General features: G+C 40.2%; 2 protein-coding genes across 2 annotated transcripts; both read left to right on the plus strand.

Annotated features, from left to right (window-relative positions):
* Positions 1-2,421: 2,421 nt before the first annotated feature.
* Positions 2,422-12,394, plus strand: LOC307252658 (dysbindin-like). Its single transcript, XM_080030388.1, has 4 exons — positions 2,422-2,685; positions 9,852-10,001; positions 11,076-11,219; positions 12,000-12,394. The coding sequence occupies exons 1-4, from the start codon at positions 2,643-2,645 to the stop codon at positions 12,296-12,298; spliced, it is 636 nt and encodes a 211-aa protein (XP_079886514.1). The 5' UTR covers positions 2,422-2,642; the 3' UTR covers positions 12,299-12,394.
* A 1,215-nt stretch (positions 12,395-13,609) lies between these two features.
* cdh26.1 (cadherin 26, tandem duplicate 1) lies at positions 13,610-24,774 on the plus strand (the record flags this gene model as incomplete). Its single annotated transcript, XM_080030714.1, has 16 exons — positions 13,610-13,633; positions 18,095-18,151; positions 18,250-18,342; positions 18,445-18,606; positions 18,701-18,848; positions 19,106-19,275; positions 19,393-19,521; positions 19,608-19,790; positions 19,930-20,192; positions 21,009-21,154; positions 21,268-21,498; positions 21,595-21,816; positions 22,163-22,281; positions 22,441-22,515; positions 22,992-23,048; positions 24,556-24,774. 16 exons carry the CDS (start codon positions 13,610-13,612, stop codon positions 24,772-24,774), a joined length of 2,298 nt encoding a protein of 765 aa, XP_079886840.1.
* Between the last annotated feature and the right edge of the window lie 419 nt (positions 24,775-25,193).

The raw sequence follows: 25,193 nt of genomic DNA on the forward strand, positions 1-25,193 counted from the left end.
GCAAAGCCACCATTGGAAACAAAAGGGGTGGGCTATCAGCGGGTATCTAACGTTAGTTAGTGAGCTATATTGTAACTTCAGGCAAAAGTTAGAAACCAGATAATGTTAGCATTCATCCTTAGACAGTTGACACAATCAATCATCATATTAGCATGCTATTTAGCCCCATAGATTGGCCTATTTACAGCCATTAGAAAACTGACATCTTTTCTTCAATGCAAATTCATCAATTCATGGCTTAAAATCCTGAGCTGTGGAACTTTCAGCAGACATTCGTAGTGGTAAGCTATGCGAGTGTCCTAACGGTTGGGAGCGTGTGCGACGTGCCAATATGGCACAGGCTTCACATGAGAAAGAAAAAAAAAAAAGAAAAAATCATGATATATTTTTTTTTTTTTTGCGGGCCAAATTGAATGGAATTGCCGAATTGGTTCGCGGGCCAGATTAAATATTGAAACAGGCCAGATTTGGCCCGCGGGCCAGAGTTTGACACCCCTGACTTAGGCTATTAACTAAATAGTGTTAATCCTTTTCAAATGCTTCTGTTTAAGTGAAAAACAATATAGGGGAGAACGGGGTAATCTGAGCCACTTTTTACATTTGCTCCCCTCTAAGCGAGCTAAAATTATTTATCACTCAAATTTACACATTCCCCATTAATTCAGGATGTTTCCTAGAAATGGGCATTAGCAGAATTTTTTCAAGACAAAGGGCAGTGAAAATATGATTGTTTTAAAAAAAGTTGTCATGTGGCTCACTTCACCCCAGCTGTGGGGTAAACTGATCCACTTACTTTTTCCACTCTGAAACTACCATAACAACACATATTGTAACAGTAAGAATCCTGAAAGCTAGCCACACATTCCAGAACTAATGTCGGACTAGTAAAAGAATGATGGGGTTTGGTCAATTAAGCAAAGCAAATGTTCTAAACACTTGAAAGGAACTCTGAACAAAATCAAATATAACATATTATAATTCAAAAGGTTTTAATATGATTCAAATGAAAGATAGAACCAGTTAGATTAGAACACAGTCTGGGGGTCAGAACACAGGACCCTTAGAGCCAGCTAGTGTCTGGGGGTCAAAGCATAGGAAAATCAGAACCAGCGAGAACAGCCAGGGACTCAGAACACAGGAGAAGACCCAACTGGATTATAACATCAGCCTGTCATACTCTACAACTAGGCCTACTCTACATTCCAGCCCTGAAGGTTACAGGGAAAGATGAGAAGGTGCTCTTTCCGTGTGGTTGCCCCAGGTCGTCTTCCTGGTGTATTTCCTTGGCATGATGGCTTTTCAACAATGTGTATGACATTAAAATAAAACATATGTTATGTAATATTACATTGAAATATGTTTAAGACTAAACTTAACTTGTGCCTCATGGTGGGGGAAAGTGAGACAGTGGCTCACTTTCCCCCACAGCATTTGGCTCACTTTCCCCCACCACCACAATTTGAGAAAAAAACTACCTCTCTTAGCATTTCAGGCTAATCTTCAGTTATCAGCATCACATGGTTTCATATGTCGGTAGTTCATCAACACGTATGATAGAAGTTGTTCTACGTGAATACATTTGCTTTGGCACAATAGTTGATTAAGTTGACAGCAAGAAATTTACTTTTACATGCAAAATACCTATTTTGGTGAAAAAAACATGCTTACCACAGCACCATGAGGTCCTCTCTTTCAGGGCCATGGGTAAATGAGAGGGGCTTGAAAACATATATCTCACATGACCAGAAAAGTTTTCCGTTGCCTAGATACAGGGGGCGGCTCACATTACCCGATGCCTCAGATTCCCCCGTTCTCCCCTACAGTATTTACATGAGAAAAAATAAGGAATAGAATGAATGCATAAAAAACTAGATAAATATCAATTAACATAATATTGTAAACATATCGTAACACAACATAACATCGCAGTACAGATATTTCATTTCCTATATGCCATGAAGTGCGGTGATCATGTCAATGTTTCCAGTTATGCTGAGAAAGACTGCATCAATTTATCAGTATGCAGGGCCCCTTCTCTTATCACTTCTAAAGCTTTCATCCTACAACAAAGTGAATAAGTAAATATACAGGAATGCGGTGATGCTTGAGATGGGAGGGCTTTAATCCCGATATATTCCTTAATATTATGTAAAAAGCACACACTCCTACTGATCCTGTTGACCCCCTTGCTTTCACCAGTTGGTACAGGCCACAATGCTGTAGCCCACTATCACTCCCCCCTCCATCCCTAAGCTACACAGCTCCTTACAACCCAACTGAGCCTGTCAGGGAGGGAGCGTGTGTGCATCTGTGTGTGTCGGTGTGTGTTGACACAGAGAGGCAGTCGAGATGAGAGTGAGGCAGTGAGAGGGAAAGCCTGGAGAGAACGGCAAAGGCGATCAAAAAAAGGGAGACGCGAAAAGGCAGAGCAAAGTAGAAGAAAGAGAGGAGAAGAGAAGAGGGGGAATGACATTATAAAGTGTATTCTCTGATAGTCAAAATCAGGAGAAGCATTGACTACATGACCAGCCACCACACACACACCAGCATCCTGTCCTGGAGCCTTGACAGGAGGGGACAAGAAAAACACACACACTCAAAGGCAAAACACCCTCTTCGACCAGTCCCCCATACAGAGGATCATGTCATCCACTGGGTCAACTAACCACAACAAGCGTCTGGCATGTGAGTAAACCAACTATGTTTAAGTCAACAGAAATGCTGCTCAAGACAAAGTGGTACTCAGCTTGAACTTCCAGTACTGCACAGTTCATTGGAACCTTCTCTACTGTACAGGGATTAACTCGGCATTGCTTTTATATTTAACACTTAATGTGCTCTTTTTTCTAATACTGGGCAGGTACATACTGCACTCATTTCCACAGTACAGTGTCGATAATGTTTCAATAATAGTTGTGTGATAAAATTGTGCAGAGGGTATTGATTCCCTGCCACTGGTTCAGCTCTACATGACTCACACTACATTATTCAGAGCCTCCCAACTAAACAGTTAACTCCCTCGCGAGAGATGTCTAATTCAGCATTAGTGAGCGCTCTTTGATAAGGTAACAGATCAATATTAGCTGTAGCTTATGTTACATACAGTGTTCATAGTATGTAGGCTACCGCATGAGTGTTACGTCATTTTCTCTAAGCTACGTTATTTGGAACCGTTACCCCCTGAGGGATTCATTAAATCATTACTCTTATAAAAACTCAAAGTTGCACATGGTCAGTTTAAAAAAAAAATCCTTTTACTTCTTGGCCCAGCCTTGAACCAAGCCTCATTAGCAACTACAACTGTCCAAAGTAATAATAACCGCCATAGGCCATCTCTCCAACAAATTAGCCTGACAGCCTCAATGGTGATGCGACACTATTGATGCTGATGAGGTTAAAAAGCAGTGGGGGGATAACAACTACTAGACTGCCAAAGCTAAAGGAAGAGAGTCTGCTTATAGATCACAAGGAAATAGATGTTTAAGGCTACCTGCATGCCAGAGGAATAGTGTCTTGCTTTGCATTTGTGTTTGATTGTGATCTGCTATTTTACCACAATACCGGCTGATTTGATGCATACGTTTCTGCGTGGAGATGCATATGAGTATTTGTTAATGTCCACATACTAGAGGCAGAGAGTGCTACATATGCTCTGTGGAGACTACTGATAGCCCTGTTTTGATTGACCTAAATAGGGAGCAGTGTGCCTTGCTAGAGGTCATCTTTGCATTGAGCCCAGAGTGAAGTGCCTTAACGGTAATGGGAATGAGAATGGCCTGGGAATACATTATCTCATCTGACACTTAACAGAGCGGCTGGTCAGACAAGGTTCAAGATATACCCACAGCAATGGGTTCTTACTTAGGGACCTGGAAATGAGACTGAAGAAATGAAACTGATTTAGACTCCATTTAAATGATGTGTTCATATAAAGTATGTGTTGCTCAAGGCTTACAGTATGATAGAAACTCCCCGCAGTATGACGTAGCATGGTGATGGAGGTGAGACAGTGGAACCATAAATTACCAGTCTGTGTGTTTATGTATATGTGTGTGTGTGTGTGTGTGTGTGTGTGTGTGTGTGTGTGTGTGTGTGTGTGTGTGGGCGGAGAGAGGGAATAATGGCGGGAAGGTGGCTGTTGTGGTGCAGTGATCTCGCTAATAAATGATTAATGCTTGATGTGGCAGGAGAGCAGAGGAGAGCGATTGGCTCAGTAAATAAAAGTGGCAAATACCTAAAAATGATGTGACTGTATGCTGCTGAAAGCAGGGTCACACCATTGATGGCCCCCATGGGGAATACAGTAGCTGCAGGAGAGAGGGGGGGGGGGTTGAGATTGATGGGCTGTCAAATGTGACTGGCCATGCAGTGCAACTGCCTTACAAGCTCCCTATACTCTCTCTCTCTCTCACACACACGTCACACACACACACACACACAAACACACACACACCTCGTCTCTCTGTTCACTGAAAGAGAAGGATGGTCATGGGATTTCTTTCCGCTTGCCACAAGAGGATTGAAGCCTTCACCATGTGACTCTTTGGCTCAATAGGAACATTTGTTCTCTGCTTCCAGGGCAGTTACCAGGACTAATGTATGACTGAACCATTAAAATGACACAGAGCGGCAAATGACGCAAGGGTTGAATGTTTTCATCAAGTAAAAATATGTTGATAAGGTAGGAAGCCCAGAAGAGAAAAACATATGCACATTGCACAGTGGGGAAAATAAGACAACCTGAGAGATGTGTAATAGTATCATATTTGAATGGGAACATAAAGTCCTACAGTGTGGATTATCAGGAGCACAGCGGTGGAAGTGGCTAAGGGATCAGACTCTGGAGGAATAATCAGAAGGATGAAAAAAATCATGTGCTACAGCTCAACAGTCAACTCTGACCTGGATCTGGATCTGCCCCCCCCTCCCCTAACACACACACACACACACACACACACACACACACACACACACACGCCCCACCCGCTCACACATACTACACCACTTCTACATCTTGTGTTAGATTCCTGGAAATAGGGAATCGCTGATTAACAACACCGCAAGAGTAAATATTTCTGAACTGGGAAATAATTTGAATTTGCAAAAATGTGGACTACAAAGAGGATAAAAAAAGAGAACAAAGAGGTTTTCTATCAGTAGTGTAGCCATAATATAATTTCCATACAGTGTGTGTTTGCCATGACAACAAATAATACAAAAGAAGTTCTGTATAGCGTCACTGCACCCTTGTATTTGTCAGTATGAGGCTTAGCTGAGACAGGCAGACCCAGTAAAGCCCTTTGCCTCAAATCACTGACACTACAGTTACTCTATACCAGGAATAATGCAAAGCAGGCTCAGGTTGCATAACAGCACACTCTGCTTTCTTTGACAAACTTTTTTTTTTCTTGCTTCCCTCCTTTCTTCTCTCTTCCTTTCCCACAAAACAGCCAACACAGACATCCAGCACACACAGCCGAGGCAACAAGAAAAATAACTGCATAGTCATGCACTACAGGGAGAGGGGGAGCCGCTTAAGGATTGTACTTGCATGATGTAACAGTAAACCTATAGGTAATTATGGTTCCGTGTGGGCTGAGATGGAGCAAGGATTTGTGGGTAGGGGGCATGGCGTGCGATGAGCGTGTTACTTTGCGTCTCACAAATTAACCTGTCAAAACCTTGAGGTCCCTTTTCAGCCCCTTCTTTGTCTCCAAGGGCAGCTGAGAAATGAGCTATGGATAATTTGTATGTATCCAACTATGAGTCATCGCGAAAAATGCAAACATACTAGTTTTGTTCTGTGAGGCTTAAGGTAGACTCACATACACCTTCCATGCAAAAAAATCAAATCAGTTTGTCTAACCATGTCATTGGACAGAGATTGCAAATGTCAGTTACGTGCAAAGCTAGGCCTGTCAAGTATCAAGTCAAGCCTGTATTGAGATGAGATAAACCTGTATTGCCCCAAGGGGAATTTGTCTTAAGGCCAGGACACACCGGCCCGATAATCGCCGTCCTAGAGTCGGGAGGGGGCGGGGACACAAATCTGTTTGGTGTGTGCTGTGAAATCGGTCGTCGTAGATGTCGTCGGGCTTCTTTTGAGCCGGCGGCGGGCAGTCTTTCAGTTGGAGCAATTTGATTTGTGGAGGGCTAGCGAATCAGTGAAGCCCGGAAGTGAGGCGGGTAGCACAAACAGCTAACAACAGTTAGCCATCATTTCAATGTGTTTGTTTGTTTCGTTCAGCGAGTACTCACATGCATCAACCCTTGTTGACTGCTCGACACCATGCTCGACACTCTCTGCTAAAAATGGTGCTCTTTATGGTCCATAAATATAAATACGTATTTCTATCTATGTTTATGGTCTAGAGAGCCGTCCCATCATTTCCGGCTTCCGTATTTTTTCGGGCCACAATACAGATTAGCGCCGCCTGCTGTTATGGAGACATTACGTCCCGCGCAAGCGTACGGAAAGTCAGCAGTCGGTTTGGTGTGTTCTTTGCACTTTTTCGGCCGTGACAGGAAGACTGGAGCTCCCTGAATCGGCAGTCTCCATTTTCGGGTAGTCGGACTGGTGTGTCCTGGCCTTTACAATTGGGAACATTTAAAAAAAAACATATAAGCACTAACAGCACATATAATCACAAATACATACAGACTCAGACAATGATAGACGAAATGACAGACTAATACAACCGACAATAAACATAAACATTCATTATTTCATATTTTAGACCGTCACAATCTCATTTGTTGAGGACTTTCAGGTTTAGTTTCTTTTCTCAAACTACACTTTCATAAGCTCTGTCTTTGAATGGAGTGGGGGTCTCAAAACTGAGACCCAAGTTCTAATTCCTACAGATCTTGTTATTCAGTGGTAATGGTATCAACCGGGATAACCATCAGTAGAATGAGGTAGCACTTTGCACACAGTAGTCACTAAATCATTAATTCTGTCTTTCTTTGAAAATAATATTGTTGGTTCCCTCCATAAATGCTTGTCACAACATCATGATGTGTTTTAGTGCAGGGTCAGCACAGAAGTCATAATACACATTAATACAGTATGGGACCAAATGATTTAAAGCCTGATACTTCCAAGCTCTATATCTAGGTCAAGGACTACTTTATCAAACTTTGCGATCACTTGCTTTCTTGTACACTCATGTCCCTGTGTGCTGATTTTCTCTTCTCTTCTCTTCTCTTCTCCTCAAGAGCGGATAACATTAAACACAGAAGTAAAATGTGTAAGAAAACAATACCTGGTGTGTCCAGAAACCACATTAGGATCATTGACAGCCAATAACCCCTGTCATGAACAAGGGACTCCCCGTGGATGCTTTAACACTATCTTGGTCTCACATGGAGCATGGTGGAAATGTAACCTGAAGGAATTTGCATGAAGACCTTCAGCACATCTTACCCAGCAAAGCGGTAGAAAGCTCAGATTGATGAGTAAGTCTTTACTGTACATGTTGTCAGATGGAGACAAGCTAGCTCTTGGTTTTTAGAGAAAGATACAAATAGGGTAATATTGAGAGACAGAGTCTTTTCATTGCTGGAACAGCCTATCTTGTGTATTTGTCTCAACCTTACCAATCCTGACAAATTATGACTGTTGAATGACATTGATACTGGCAAGTGGCAAAAAGATTGATTGTAACTTTTTTTGAAGCAGAAATTATCAAATAGTTGATGGTTCCACTATTTCCAATATGAGAATTTGGTGCTTATCCTTGTCTAAAAAAATATTGTTAACTTCACGTCTTTGTGTTTTTGACACTGTACAACACTTTGTCAAATTCTGGGATTGCAATTTGAGATATTAGCAACAGAATTTTCCACAATGTCGCTTGGGGTTTGGTGATTTGAAGTCACGATTACCAGTCCCCATAGCAATAAGATACACATCTTAGCATGCACTATATAACGTTTGTCTAGTTGGATATATGAGTTATAATCAACAACCCTCTAAGCTTTAAGTCATTCACTGTGTTCCCAGTTAGCTCACCAACTGTTGAAATATCAGTGGTTTCCTGCCTCCACAGGCAGCTTGAATGACAGAATAAGGGGCTGTCGTTAGAACATGAGAATGGACACACAACCTTTCATGGCTCTGGAAGAACTAGTTTGGGCCTCCAGAGATGGAGCTGTCTGAACAGATGTGCTTTGTTTTACTTCTACAAACTATATGTTACTAAAGTAAAGTGAATGTTGTTACTGTGCAAGCTGGATACATTTGTTGGCATCTTCTATACATGTTAGACAAGGAAAACACAGCTACATTATATTAAACACTGACTGGGTGTGTGACAAAATTAGCACACATTAGCATGCATGCAGATACATGTATACAAGCAGGAATGTATGCAGCTTCATACAGTTTCACAGTTCAGTTTATGTAAGGAGGATTGAACTTGCAGAACAGATCCGTACATGTACACTCGCGTACACACGCATGCATGCAAATGCGCACACACTCATACAAGAACTCTGGTGACATGAGTCAAAGTGTCAGCTCGTGGAGCCCAGTGGGCAAAGGCACAATGTGTGCCGAGTAGGAATGTGGCATGGTTACACAACCACAGCCGGTCAGCCTGGCAGAGGTCGAAGCTGGAGGTAGAAGTAAGGACAGATGCAGTCTTGTTTTTCACAACATGTCTGTATTGTCACGCACAGAAATAAAACATTATCCCATTAACATCACATCACTGCAGAGCCAGGGATTTTCATAGAGTTGCAAAGATTGCAAAGTCTGACTTCCTTTTCTGGATCCCTTTTGCCCATACAAATGATAAAACATCAAGAATGGACTAACTACAGCTCAAAGATTCACACGCCAAATCAATACCAACACCTTGAACATCCATGAACAAGCGATGTTGTAAGATGCAGTTAGATAACTAAACATGCTGTACACGCATATCTCTTGCACAAGTACTGTGCAAGAAGGATAGGTTCATACAGAGAAACATTTTTTATTAAGTGCTTCTCCTTTGGAATGATAGGCATGATCGGTAACTTTAAAGTCAACAATCACAAAGCAACCACCTGCAACAATCATAAAGCAAGCACCTGCGGCTAACATGGCATGAAGAACAAGGCATTGGCATGAACCCAACTTGTGGTTTTGAAACCAACATGTTAAGGCATTAGTTTTACGTGTTAGGGTAATTAAGGTTGGCAAACAGTACTGGTTTTACGCAAACCATTACTTCTCAATCCTTAATCCACATGACTACTTAGCACTTTTTTTCCTCTAAAGAAGAGAGTAAGATCTGACAAAAAGTGACTGTTCCTAAATACAGGGGCTGATGGCCAAAAGAGAGAAATAGGGCGCCGCAAAACTGCTGAACCTCAAATTAAATGTTACCCGATGAAAACATTCAGTTCATTGTGATTAATTGTATAGTAGGTCTCTTTTCACTTTCACAGGTATATGAGGGCAAACTGCTAGATGAAAATGTTTCTGTTGATGACCACAGCGGGAGGATTCATTAATTGTTGAAATGAACTATGAATTTCACGTAGCTGTCCAAAAATACTGCACAGTACACACACTCCTTGTCTGATGTTGCTATCTAGTGGTTACGCAAAGTGACCTGAAAAAAACAATTGTATGATTAATTGTGAGTGTGCCAATGTCTGCTTAGCTATCCGACTTAGTTTAATTTACCCTTCGAACGGGTCATCTTAGCCATCGTTGCAACAACTATTTTGTTTTGCATCAGAAAAATTCACATATTAATGCAGTTTTTTCAAATGAAAAGTTGATTTCAAAAACCCAATATTCAGTTCAGGTGCATTTTTTTTATGTGTTATTTTCTTTTGTGTGTCTTGTTGGTCAGCGGAGACAGACAACTCTCAGAGGGTGTTGGACAATGATTCTACCCAACACCTGAAGCTGAGGGACAGACAGTGCTTTTTTGAAGAGGTCTACCAGCATGATGTGGACAACTACCTGCCCTCTACCCAGCTGCAGATTGACTGCAGGAAACGTGAGTGACAAGTGTGTATTCTCACGCGACATTATATCCTTCCTGGGGGCATTAATAGTGTTTTGATAGACGGATCCTTCATCTGCTTCAGTCAGTAGAAACACCATAGAAGATTGAGAAAACTATTTTAAAGCCGGTGTGGTGAGAAAGTGAGATCATAAGGCTGTAATAATCAAGCAAAGAGTATTTAATAATCAAGCAAAAGAGTATTCAATCAAACAACAGAGGCTTCATGTTCTATCCAGTAAGAAGGGGGGGTGGGGGAGGGCTCAGTGACAGACTGTTTACTGTTGCAGGGGGGGTATCCAAGGAGGGGTTGGGGGGGGGGGGGGGGGGCGGTTGGGGAGGTACAGTCTGAGTACTCTTTAATACGCATTTGAGGTGTAGTGGGAAATATTGCATCAGATATTGGAATGCTTACTTAACCATTGTTTTATATAGACTTATAAGTGTAATTGAATATATTGCATGTTGTTTGTAACTCTAAAAACTGAAATGTAGATTCCTCAAATGTGAGTGACCCAACAGACCACTCGGACAGCCACGCCTATGGTTAACTTATGCACAATTACTCTGTCTGTTCTTCTATTGTCCTATGCTCAAACTCCTCCTATGGTTAAGTTAGGTACAATTAGTCTGTCTGCCTGTCGAGAAGCAATGTGCTTAAGTATCCCTCTCTTCAACGAAACGGGGCTCACTCTTGCAAACACAATTCCCTGTGTTTGGATTAGTGGCCTCTCCGCGGAGATCCTTGCTTGTGATTGAAATAAAACCTGATGCTATACAACCGTATCATTGTTGCTTAATTTTCCTATTACAGAGGAATTTAACTTTAGACATACAGGAGCAACACAAGACAAACACAATGTTTCCTATCCTATTACATTAATAAGCATTCCAACATTCAATATCTGCCACCACACTGGTTAACCATATTTTTTGGGGTCTGTTTGTAATTGTTGTTAACTTTCAATAGACGATAGTTGTAACATACTGTACATACACTGACACGTACTTTTGACATTTAAACAGTGTGTATTTCTGTTATAAATGCTGTTGGGCTTGTATTTACAGCCCCCATGGGAAGTATCTCTTCTATGGAGGTGAACGTTGACGTCCTGGAGCAGATGGACCTGATGGACATCTCTGACCAGGAGGCCCTGGACGTGTTCCTCAACTCAGGAGCAGACGAGGGAGTGCCGGCATCTCCACTACCAGGTGCACTGTTTGCCTCAGGGCCCAAATTGGCCAACTGCCAATTTACCTAATCCCGATTACCTAATCCTTGAAGTACATTTTTCACATTCAGACTTGCAAAAGCAGGCGACTTCACATGTGAAGCTTTTAGACTTCTGGACTATTTGAAGAATAAGGACTGATTTTCTTTCTTCTTAATTTTTTTACTTGAGGTACAACCAAACAGGGTTGATCAAAGATGCATCCTAAAACCAGTGTTTAAAGAATTACTGAATCTATTATTAATTATGTTCATTCCTGTGATCTCTACATTCTGCTTTAGTTGAAGCATCTAATGGAAAACATAAAGATGTAATGTAATCTAGGTTTCTAATCTGGTTTCACCATTAGTCAGTAGACTCATTAGAGAGATACGGTGTTTCACTGCAACTATTGCAGGTTGTAACACATAGGTTGCACTCATAAAGCTTCGATGGGAAAATAACAGTTTGGCCCAATTGCTGAGAAGTTATTTATGGTTTGTCAAAACTCCAAACCAACGCACGTAAAAGCTAGCTGTGAAACAGCATTGCCGTCTTTAGGAACAGAAATTGTATAATGCATTTGCTGATAAACAAACTTTTCAGCAAATTAATTTGCGCCGTAAAAATTGCATTTGTGGTAGAGCTTTGAGACGATACGCACAAAGAGCTAAATCTATTTGCATGGGCCAACTGTATATCGATCTTATACAGTACATGCGAAAAACTGAGTGATGCAGATATACCCTGCAAACATGTTCTAACAGTTTTTCGCTTCCAGAGGGCGAGGACGAGGAAGAAGATGAGGAGGAGGATGAAGATGCAGAGGTTGTCTACAGGGAGTGTGCACCTTTGAAAGGGCAAAATGAAGTTCCCTGCGGCTCAAAGTCGCGCATGTCCTCCACATCGTCTGGTTCCAGTGATACCAGCGGCGGTGGAGTCGACACACCTGTCATCCAGTCGGACGACGAAGAAGTCCACGCCGACACTCTGCTGCTGACCTCTGTTCCCAATACCAGGGATGAAGAGACAGAGGAAGAGGACGAGGAGGAAAGTTGCCTTGCCACAAAATCTTCATAAAGACTTAATTACAGGTTAAAAACAGCCTGAAATACCCACCCCTCTCTCTCTCTCTCCCTCTCTCTCTCTCTCTCGCTACATTACACTTTTGGTGAAAACCCCAGCACGGTTGACTTCACTGTGTCTTGTGAATGTTTTCCTGAGTATATTGGATTCTTCCAATGTAAAAAAAAAATAAAAATAAAAAAAAAACATATTTATTTTTAAAATTTTCTAAACTCTTGGCATTGGTGACAAATCACTGATAAGCAAGATAGCAAGTCATGCACTGACGTGTTCTGAGCTTCAACGGTTGTCAGATCAAGCTTTGTTTCTCATACGGCCGCAGGGAAAACATGTGTGTGGCACAGCTACCTGAAACCGGATGGCTGCATCTTTACTTTACAGACTTTCTGGAGTAAAGTCGTGAACAAATGCAGTCAAATACATTTACTCATCTCTGTGTTGGCTTTTTTTCAGTTCAGGCTGACTGCATTGCTCAAAGGGTGATCTGACTTACTAAATTCAAAGGCCCTGTGCACGTGCAAACTATTTAAAGTGAATGGAACTGTGTTTGTTAATGCATGCCATTGTGTTCCTGTTAGTACTATGTTTGCAGGTAATGTGTTGGATTACTGAAATATGCAGGTGACACCTGTTCCTCCCTGTAATATGTCACTCTTCAAAAAGTCACTCCTGACCTCCAAGTGAGTGAGTGAGTGAGCTGTGTACATAACAGTGTGTGTGTGTGTGTGTGTGTGTGTGTGTGTGTGTGTGTGTGTGTGTGTGTGTGTGTTTGACTATATGGGAGTGTGTTTGTGAGGGCGCAGATGGTGAAAACTACACACTAATAACATAGATATACCACTGGTTGAGCCTTGGACTACTTTCAAAACAACCTTTTTACAATGTTGATCATAATGTGTATCTTCTCCCTACTTGAACATCTTGCTATGAACTTAATAAAAATATAACGGGTTAAAAACCTTGAATTTACTGTTTGGATTGTCCTGTGTCGTCTGGCCTTCACCGATTAGTTTTTGGCATTTCCTTTGGCTTGTGCAAATACTATGGGGCGACTGTGGCTCAGGTGGTAGAGCGGGTCGGCCGATGATCAAAGGGTTGGAGGTTCGATCCCCGCCCTGCCACCTGTGTCGTTGTGTCCTTGGGCAAGACACTTCATCCACCTTGCCTCGTGGGAATGTCGATAGTTAGCCTGCTATCGGTGTATGAATGTGTGTGTGAATGGTAATGTGGGAAAGGAAAACAGGTCTCCCTTGCAAAAGAATCTTCGGTCTCGATGGGATATACCTGTATAAATAAAGGTCCAATATGCCAGAAACACACTGTGAGAGAGTAAGTCTTATAAACAGCACAAATGTCACATTCCAAAACCGAGTGAACAACATGCCCGCTTTTAAAGGCGGAGTATTATTTTACAGAAATGAATCGTCTGCAATCTGAACAAAGGCAGTTGTTAATTAGTCTAACCTCATTGCGTGACGAAACAAAGTAAGAAAAACAAATAAATCAACCAGAGTATAAATCATCTGGGAGGAACCCTCCTGTTCTTTTCCTGAGAGTTTTATCTTTGTTTCCTCATATGGCCGGTGAGTTCTAATTAAATATTTAATGCATTACATTCCCACTCCCTGACGAGTAGAGCAGCTGTGCCTTTTCTCTGGGAATATTTATTTTCCTTCTGAAACATCTTTTTCCATTGAATTTGACATCATAATACAGTACTACACATCAGTGCATTCATCATCAGACAACACCTGACAGACATAATTGGTAGAAGCTGTTTCGTAGGAAGAAAGCACTGCCTTTTCTTCAAGTGGATAACTGATTCCAGAGTTTAAGGTTGACTAATATTAAACTATTGTCACTCAGAACAACAAGTCCCATCTGCATGGATATACACAGAGGAATCTTATAAATTCCTTTACAGCATTTAAAGTAGGATATTATCTGAGCTAAACACACATTTTTAGAATCGGTCAAATCATAAGGCTACAGCACAGGTTTTTTTTAACATCCTTTCTTTAGTTGTTAGTCACAACATTTTAGTTTTATTTTAATTTAAAACACCTCTTACAATAGTTCAGATATTTATAATTTTACATAACTATACATAGTCTTGACCCTTACAATATAGATTAAAAAAGAAATAAATTATCACATTTTAGTTTCTTGGTCTAGGGTTTGAGAGACCAGCAACATGTTATATGGTGGGATTTTCACTATGAATATAAGTGTCCCCGTTTGAAAAACAATTAAAGGTACAGTCAGCGATTCTGGAGAATGCTTGTTGCTGAGAATCACTTTTTGTCACAATCGGTGAATCTCCTCACAATCCGCGACCTGTACATACTGAAATACAATCCGGTGTTAATACCGAGCCTAGGCTCTGTAAATGGGTATGTTGCTAGCTACGGTGGGCCCCTTTTGTTAACATACATAATATTGAATGTACAATACATATTCAATGTGATTTTAGTAATATTCAATGCAACCAACACTCTTAGTCTATCTGCTTCATATGTCATTTGCTGAGTTGATATTTAACCTTGAATCATATAAAATAAAATATTCATTACAGACATCCAGCCGCACATGACATATACTGTTAAGAAAAGTATAGGCTAAATATGGGATACATGTTCAGAAAGTGTCAGCTGTTTTAAAGACCAATGAAACAGAGCAACATTTGCATGTTATGTAGGCCAGACATAAATTACACATGGTAACCTGAGCTATAGAGTTGGAGGGGTGTACACCTGAGCCTAGCCCTGTTTTCAGCACAGCCAGAAAGTGTGGGAATAGGTCATTCTACCTTTTAATAGTTCATAAGGTTTGTAGATATAGAAGCAAATTAAGTCAAAGTAAGTGTACATACATCAGAGATGCAACTTGTCCTGTCTAATGCACACAAAGTATATGTACACAACCCATTTAAAATGTTACATTGCAAAGAACTGCGCACATGAAGAGGCGGGCCTTTGTTGAATGCAAAGGCAGCCAATGTGCAGGTATTGTGGGCTGTCTTCTGCAACAGCTCCTTTCTTGACTGCCTTTGACTCTTTTGGAGTACACCGACAGAGGATATCAAGCAGAGTGGACCAAGATGAGGACCATTTCCCTACTTCTGTTGGTAGGCATGACTTTCTGAATTTATTTACATTATGTATACTATATACTATATATATATATATATATATATATATATATATATATATATATATATATATATATATATATATATATATATATATATATATATATATATAGAGAGAGAGAGAGAGAGAGAGAGGCCAGCAGGCAGACTTGTATGTTTTTGAATACTTTTGCAGATGTGTTTAGACTACCAGTTAAGAAATTGAACAGGCCACATACAAGGCCACTTCACACTTTGCATTATCACAGACAAACTGAACTGAGCTGAGAACTGCTAAGTTGGTCTCTAAATGCCATTGACCGCGTGTTTTATTTTTTTATTGTCAGTTTTATTTTTTATTTTTAAAATTTTCTGAAACAATAACTGTGTATCTGTGTATCTAAATCCGAATCTGATGAAAATGGGGGCGGGACCTGATAAGCCTTTGGCTTCTTCCGTCACCCTTCGGACAACACAAAGTTAAATGTATGAATATATGAAAGAGAAAATTGTGTATTGTGTGGAATTGTCCGAAAGAATAATAAATAAATATACTATATATATATATAAATACTACTTATTACACATAATAATTATCATTAGATCACAGCAAACATGGACAAAATAAATGGAATGTTTGCTAATCACAAGTCATTTGTTTCAAGAGAGTTGTGTTGATGGTGATTGCTTGTAAACTCGAAAAAACTAAAAACATAATGTTTACATGCAGTGGACAAATATGATGTCGCTGCAACTCTATACGTTGAAATACCTGCAGGCAGATGGATGAAGTCGTCAAGAAAAACCAGTTCATATGCTTCACCTTTTGGATATACAGGTTGCAGTATAGGGGAACTTTAGGCTGCCCGCCTCTTTAAGTTAATTGCTCTTCAGACTCTTAACCCTGTGTTGTAATACAGTATAGAACAGTGTGGGTTTTTGCAGTTGTGCTCTAAGGCACTTCGTGTTATTTAAAAAAAAAGGTATTCCTAAGTAGTTGCTTCATTGCACTGGGACATGGCTGAGGGCTTGGCTGTGTTATTTCCTCCTACCTGCGTGTATTAACTTTGACATTTAGATGTGCAAGTGTTACACCTTACTTTGCAGTGTGTTTGTTTTCCATTCTGCCAAAATAAATATCAAAGGCAAAGGTATTTATTTATTGAGCGACTGTGGCTCAGGTGGTTAAGCGGGTTGGCCAACGATCCAAGGGTGGGCGGTTCGATCCCCGCCCGGCCACCTGTGTCATGGCTGTTGTGTCCTTGGGCAAGACACTTCACCCACCTTGCCTTGTATGATTGCTGTATGTTGGAGGGGCCGTTGGCGCTGAATGGCAGCCATGCTTCCGTCAGTCTGCCCCAGGGCAGCTGTGGCTACTCTCGTAGTTTACCACCACCGGTATGACTGTGTGTGAACGAATTGAACCAGGAACCCTGTAAAGTGTCTTTGAGTGCCTAGGCAATAAAGCGCTATATAAAACCTATCAATTATTATTATTAATACACACCCATTCTAGTCAGAGGCTGGGGAAAGCTAAAGGAGCGGAACACCTTTGTCACAATGAGTATTCTGGTTTGCAGCCCTCTGAATCGATGCTCAGTATTTAAAATAATAATAATAATTATCAGGCAACGTGATGTTTGCTATTTGAACGCATTTATCTATCTTGTACAGTATCATGTCAGTAAGATGATTCGTAGATTTTATCCAGGATAAGGAAGAATCTAGAATATTTAGAAATACAAATTCCCAAATGGTTACCATGGACATCACTGGTTTATGGGGATCTTTGTTAAATGTCGTTCTCTTTTACAAATTATAAATCGAAGGTACTAACTAACTTTATTTTGAAAATTTGGCTACAGGATGTAGAGTTCTGATTTATAATGGTTGAGGCATGGACATATAAAGAAATGGACACCGTATTGAAACATGGCGCCCATTCATTCCTATGAAAGCTGCTCATAGGCGCAGAGAAGCAACAAGGAAGTATAATCCGGAAATTCCATGCGGCCCAAAGCATTACGTAGCGGCATTATGGACCTATCAAGAAAGAGGGCGGCAAGCGTAGCGGACTGGAGGCGGGTGTCTCGTTCTGTAGCATCTAGCCTGGCGAAAACAAACTGAAAGCCGTTAAAAGCCGTTGGGCTAATAAAACGCTTGAGGTGGCGTTTTGAAATGAGAAAACTTACATTTTAATAGTATATGGTCTAAAGATAAGTATGAGCCTATGATTGATATCCAGAAAAAATGTGCAGAGACACAATCTTGTTCGCTGCTTGTACTGTGTGGACAGGGACATCTGCCTACGGGCCGCATGAAAATAAGCTCCACCCCTTATCATGCAATACCAATGGGTTGGCCACATGTCCATGCTGGCTGCTCGGAGAAGGCAGCATCCTGGGGGCCTGGGTTGAGGTTGCTGCATCTCCCTCTCTCATCCTCCTTTTTTTTCTTTCTCTCCCCTATCTTACAACATCCACAAAATCCATAAAAAGTAAATGAATGAACTACTGTTCATCTCAGTGTGTTATATCAGGAGCAGAAGGAAATGGAGGGAATGTCAGACCACATCAATAAATTAAACACCAAAAGGAAACAATATTGAAAATGAGCAGTGAATTAAGCGTGATAAGTACTTGGCTTTCTGTTTTTTGTAGGTTGCAATAACAGCCTTGGTAGAGTCTCGCAATGCTGTCAACAGACATGCCAAACGGGTAAATATTTAATGTTTGGAATTGCAACGTCCTGTCAAAAAGTTGTAATACTTAAATTATAACAAACATATGTTCAACCTATATTTTGGGTTCAACAGGACCTTTTGGTGCGCTCAAAAAGAAGATGGGTTTTGTCGACGATTAATGTACAAGAGGAAGATCCTGGGCCGTACCCAAAAGTTATTTCACAGGTGAGATTTTTTCATAAACATTGCCCACCAACATGGCAGCAGGTCAATATCCTTGCCTGACAGCAAACAATGACAGCTCAATTGTTTCAATTTTGGCACTAGATGTTTAATGACAAGACAAGTCATCCTGGGCATGAGCACAAATTTCGTTTAAGTGGAATGGGTGTGACTAAGGAGCCAAAAGGGGTGTTCTCCGTCGATGACAAAACTGGAGTCGTCTATTGCCATGAATCAATCGACAGAGAGAAGTTCCCTCTCTTCCATGTGAGCAAATAATTACCACTCTAAAGAAAAATACAGTAAATGTAACTTATTTACCTCTGGAAATAATTTGACATAATTTTTCCTTTACCCACAGATCCAGTTTGAAATCGTGGACGCAAATTCAGGGCGAACATTGGACAGGGCACTAGCTTTTGATGTAGAAATAGATGACATCAATGACAACGCACCTATATTTTCTCCCCCACAAATGTCAGCTAAGGTGAAGGAAAATATGACAGCGGGTGAGTATACTGTTGCCTAAACGACTCAGAATATGAAACAATTTCTGCCTGCCTGAGTATCGCACATCACACAAAGTGAAAACACCAAACACTGTAAATTCAATAGAAGAGTTCTCGTGGCCTCTAGAGTTAAACAGGGAGGTGAGAAATATAATAATTTCAAACCTGGACGGCCTCTCTCCTATAGTCACTGTTGTACTTGTTTCTTCTTTTTATCTATAATACATTAACTTGTTTTTTTTTTCCTTTTCTCAAAGGGTCCTTGCCTGTGCGGCTTCAGGCCACGGACGCCGATCAGCAGAACCACCCTAACTCTAAAATCACCATCACGATGTTTTCACAGAACCCACAAGAGCCCAAGATTGCTGTGCGTGATATGGGAGGAGGTGTGGCCGAATTGACCTTTGAAGGATGTTTTGACTATGATGTGAGTTTCAGGCACTTATTTTCCCTACACCAGTGGGAAGCTGCATGTATATGGACACACATTCATACCCAGTTGTCAATATAATATCTAAAATATCATCTTTTATTTATTTTTCAGAAAATAAAGAAGTACGAAGTTATTGTTCAAGCAAACGATCATGGAACACCATCCCTTTCCTCCTCAACCGTTATTACTCTCAATATTGTTGACTCGAACACTTACCCACCGATGTTCAAGAAGAGGGAGGCACGTATGTTTTAACTTTTCTATTAATTAAGTTGCTTTTAAGAGTGATGCATGATGCTAAAGATGAAACTCTTCTGCCTCTCCAGTACCATGGTGAGGTATCAGAATCGACCACCCAAGATGATGTTTTGAGAATTGCTGTAGAGGACAAAGACACTCAAACTTCTGGTTGGCGTGCCATTTACTATTTTATTAAAGGGAATGAGGAAGGACAATACAAACTTGAGACTGACCCAAACACCAATGAGGGTATTCTGAGTGTCATCAAGGTAATCCTGCTTTTCTGAAGCTAATATAATGGTCATTCATTTACAATAGGCCAAGCTTAAAGTCCAACAAAGTGTTATCATCTATCATAAACAGGAGCTGCACCATTACTGACCTAAACCCTGACCATGTTTCTTCCAGGAGGTGGATCATGAGAAGACACCTAATGTCACCCTGCAGATCGGAGTAAAGAATGAGGAACCCTTATTTGTTTGTAAAGATAAATCAACTGCTGGCGCAATTCCAGATTCAGTCAGCGTCACAATGAAGATAATTAATATCAATGATCCACCTGCATTTGAGAAAGATCAATTTAAAATCTACCAGAAAGAAGAGGAGCCACCAGGAAAGGTGCTGTTCACTCCAAAGGTTACTGATCCTGACTCTGACATATCCAAGATCAGGTATCTGTCTGTTTAGCTTATTGCCTCATTGTGATAAGAGTCCAACCTAAGCTGATTTTTTTCCAAGCAGTTAGCAGTATCAACATTTAAGAATTCCCTGAAAATTGTACAATAATGTATCAACTTTGTTTGATGTTTGTTAAAACATAATATGTTTCAGTGTCACTGTCTCTTACTTACTACAAACATATATTTGGCTGTGCTGGAAGTTTGCTTTGGTTGGCAATGGCAAATAACCATAACTCAATATTAATATATCTGCAATAACCTAACTGTTGATGCATTGGGTGGGCACTAACTGTGAATATAACAGCACACTCCTTATGGGAAAATTCCAACAGAAGTTGACCAACAGGGGAAGGCCAATATAATCCTGATACCTTGGAGCAGGAAAAAGACAATAGACAATTAATCAGCTTCCATCACACACTGCACTACAACCATCAGCCTTATCATATACAAATGTATGCCTTCTGACAACTGGCCGGGGACTACAGCTGGAAATGAGCCAAATAGGCTAAAGCTGCTCCTTTTACTGTAAGGTTAATCAAAGGGGACTGTCCACAAAACTATTAACAAATAAACTAAACTAAACTATGTACAATAAATATACAATGCCAAGCTAGAAATTGCACACAATCATTGAAGTGCATGCCCTTTCCTAGTAAGAGTCTCGCCATCCACGTGACTTTAGATACTGTCACTTAGGTTGATTTTGATAGCGGCACACAACAAAGATACCCATTTGGATACCTGCAATTCAATGTTTTCACTTAATATGTTTATCTCCACTTCCATTTCTCCTTCTGTGATAAGATACGTGCTGTTAGAAGATCCAGCTGGCTGGATGGCCATTGATGCGAAAACAGGACAACTCACATCAACTAAGAAAATGGATAGAGAGTCACCCTTTGTTGATCACAACGACACTTACAAAGTTGTAATCACTGCCATAGATGATGGTACGAAGGAGGCCTACTGTATATTCTTCATTCACAAGCTGGATAATATGGTCCACTGGTTATCTAAATAATGGATTTTTTATGTGTTTTTCCCCTTTCCTGTGTATATCAAGGTGAGCCTGAAGCCACAGCTACATGCACTGTCCTGGTCCACCTGGGGGATATCAATGACAATACACCTCAGCTAGTAAACAAAAGCGCCATCATGTGTGGAAACAAGGTCGAAAAGGTCATGGTGCCTGTCAAAGACTTAGACAGTGATCCTTTCAGTGGGCCCTTCACCTTCTCCCTGGGGGGTGATGACAATACTCTGGAGCGACGATGGAAACTAGACCCTTACAGTGGTTAGTACCTACAGTTTATGGTTAGTACATATCTGAGAACCTACTTTGTAAAAAAAACAAGAGCCACTACAAACTTCTTTTTACATTGTGCGACAGGTTTGGAAGGTGGGCTAATTAGCTTGAAGACACTTCCTTATGGTAACTACTCAGTGCACCTGGTGATTCAAGACCAACAGAACATTGCTACACATGATACTCTAGAAGTGAAAGTGTGCGACTGTGGAGAAGGAGATGTTTGTGTGACCAAAGGGCCGCCCTCAATCCGCCTTGGGGCACCTGGCATTGGACTGATCATTGCAGGAATCCTTTTATTTTTGTGTGAGTATGGCAACCGGTGGCAACATTACAAAACCATAAAGTTTATGCTCAGTAAACCTACAGTGATCCATCCAAATGTTTGGTATTAAGTCAAGTAGATGCAAATCACTAGACAGATCTAATAGAGGATCATTTGAGTGAACACAAACTAATTGAATCAAAATAATTATTTTTCTGTCTAATGGTTAAAAATAATTTGTATATTGAAGTTAGTTTATGGGCGCTAAACTTAATTTCTGTTGGTCTTGGTTCCTTATTGATAATATATAACTTCACTCCTACCTTTTTTTAAACCTTTGTTTGTGTACACTCTGTTCTCAGTGTTGTTTTTGGTGTGTGTCTGCAGTACTGTTACTCCTCTTTATGTGTGACTGTAAACGGAGATTCCCCCAAATGGAAGATCCAGATAGAGAAAAGGGCAGCCTGATCAAGTACAACGAAGAGGGAGGGGGCTCCATATGCAAGGTGTGTTGTGTTTTTGAACTAGATGGAGTAAGGAAGTGACTCCAATTTATTTATTTATTTATTTATTTATTTATTTATTTATTTATTTATTTATTTATTTATTTATTTATTTATATATATGTTTATTTATTTATTTATTTTATCTCTCTTCTCTGCCAGGCTGAGCCTACTTCGTTCCTGACTCCCACAGACTGTGTGACAGTAACAGACGGCCTAAAAAACGGCACCAAGCAGGTTGTTTTCCTCTCCTCCTTCACCCTCACATTCCCCTATTTTGCGGTTTACTATTTCAGGCTTTAGGTTTGTCAGCAATCAGCATGGACGCTTTTTCAGTTTTAAAAGGCCTCAGTAAAGAATGCAAAAGAATTACATAAAGAAAACAGCAAGTGAAGTACTTAATCCTTCTGAGAAATTAGTCACAGCTATATAATCCAGTTGTAAACTATACCTGACAGGATGACAGATGGTGGCGGTTGACATTAATCTCATAAATCACAGTTTTTACTGAAAGATTCCTAAACGTATAAGTTTTACATTCCAGGAGTCTTCTTGTGACTGCATTTCCATCGTGTGACTGTAATTCCCTTTTAAAGTATTTGATAAAAAGCTTTGGTAGATGACACAGAGAAAAATACAATGTCCTTATTTTTACTTGCCACTGCTTGTATGAATGTTTTATTAATTTGCTATTCCTCAACTCATTCTCTCAGGCGCCTCCAGTAAAGGCAGAGACCGCGGGTGGTTACAAAAGCGCAGGAGTTTCCATGGTGAGTCTTTTAATAGTCTATGTGTTCAACAAAGAATTAAAGATATTTAGAAGACTACAGTGCAGCGCGCGCCACTAAACAAACTTCCTCTGTAGCTTGTAGTAGGCAGGGCCTGTTGCTGTCACCTACTAAGCTCACGCACCCTTAGTGCTTAATCCTATATAGATCAACTCATACATGACCTCACATGGCCCACAGCATCAAAGTGACACCCTCAGAGGCAACAGAGGGCAGAGCATGGTTAGTGGCAACAGCTGTTATAACACATAAGTGCCTTCTTTGGCATATGATTCCTGATGAATGTGTCATTGCTTGTCATCTTTGAGATCCATTGCTTTGATAGGTGCTTTCTAGAGAGACTGCACACTGCCTGCTCCAATCCACAAGAGGGTGCCACAATCCGGATTTTATTCCAACATGAGAAACACATATTTTTGACAGGAAAAAAACACATAAAGAGCAGGGGGACATAGTCTTTGTGTGTTTGACTAAGAACTATAATAATTTAACAATAACAATAAGCAGCACTTGGTAAAATTATGACTTCCTAACAATACACTTAAAGTTCAGCGCGGTGAAACAAACCTTCTCTGTAGTTTGTAGTAGGCAGGGCCAGTTGTTGGCCTTGCTCTTGCACCGTGATTTAACCTTACTGCTTAATCCTATATAAATGAACTCTAATATGACCTCATAGGGCTCACAGCATCCAAGTAACACTCTCAGAAGCAACAGAGGGCAGAGCATGGTGAGCGATGTTTATTTTGTTTTATTGCACAAAAAACACACCAGTTTAAAATTACAACAGACATATTCTATTCTATTCTATTCTATTCTATTCTATTCTATTCTATTCTATTCTATTATATCATAGATACTGTAGATGTTTACATATATAAGCACTTAAACCTACACAGGTACATACTTTGTGGTTCTGTTGAATTATGAATGGGGTGAATTCTGATGATAAAAGCATGCATTCCTTATGCTTTCTTTAAATGATATAGAAACATTCAACAAATAGCCTACAGTGTGTGTCGGATAAGTATAGTAAGGTAAAGACTGAATTTGTTGATTTTCCTTATTTTCAGTACTCGAACAGGAACAACAGCTTCAAGGTCAGTAGTGCTCTTCATTGAATTATTTTATGTTTCAGTGTAACGGTAACAAAGCCTCTATGGTTGCATTTTAAACACTTACTCATGCATTTACAGTATCTTTATCAGGCAGTGGGAGGATGCTACTTTTACATTATATTTGGGCTATCAAAGAGCTCACAATCCTCCTCTCTGTAAATAGGGAAGTTCATCAAGGTACAGCCACTCTTTCAGCCTGCAGTCAAATCAACGCCTTGCAGGTCAAATCAGAAGGGTAAGAGAGAGTTTGTCTCACATCACACAGAGCAAAAACATACGTATAAGCATTATAAATCGTGACTCAATGTATTTTAGATATGTTTGGTGTGAACAATTTTTTGACAAAATCTATTTTTGACTCCTCAATCCCACAGACATTGCAGATAATTGATGGGAACCAGGCAGACGACCCCGTGTACAGACCCTATGAGTATGCCTACGAGGGTCAGGGCAGCAAATGCCAGTCACTGGATGGGCTGTCCCTCTGCGATGTGGATGATGATTTAAATTTTCTAAATTATTTAGGGCCAGGGTTCAAGACCTTAGGAGGCATCTGTCAACAAGCAATTGAAGAAAAAAACATCCAGCTCTAAAGGACACTGCTGGTCTAGAATTCCAAGCATGTTGCTCCTCGCCCCTCGTTTGAGATCCTGATTATGGAATGATCTGACTGGATCTTTGGATAGAAGATCACAGAATAAAAATTATTTTGGTACGTTCTCACATACAAGGAATATACTGTGGACAGACCATGCACACAATAAAAATAGAATTAACTTAAACATATAGAGAATAAAACGTTGCTGTCGAGCAGAAACTTTTTTATCTCTAAAACGGAAGCAAAGGAAACAAAAAAAGCACTATTTTTAAACAAATTAATTTATGAATTAATTAATTATTAATTAAATTAAGTCATTTCACAATAGGTTAAAGGCATCTTGAAGCATATAAATGGAATATTTGCAATATAATTATCTGAGAGAGAAATATGCTCAATTATCTATTTAAAAAA

Source organism: Ammodytes marinus (assembly GCF_949987685.1).
Source record: "Ammodytes marinus genome assembly, chromosome: 7".
In the NCBI taxonomy this organism is placed as follows: domain Eukaryota; kingdom Metazoa; phylum Chordata; class Actinopteri; order Uranoscopiformes; family Ammodytidae; genus Ammodytes; species Ammodytes marinus.

Coding starts and splice junctions, on each gene's coding strand:
- LOC307252658 (XM_080030388.1), top strand. CDS start 2,643: ATGTCATCCACTGGGTCAACTAACCACAACAAGCGTCTGGCAT. Junction 2,686..9,851: donor CCACAACAAGCGTCTGGCAT/GTGAGTAAACCA, acceptor CTTGTTGGTCAG/CGGAGACAGACAACTCTCAG. Junction 10,002..11,075: donor GCAGATTGACTGCAGGAAAC/GTGAGTGACAAG, acceptor TTGTATTTACAG/CCCCCATGGGAAGTATCTCT.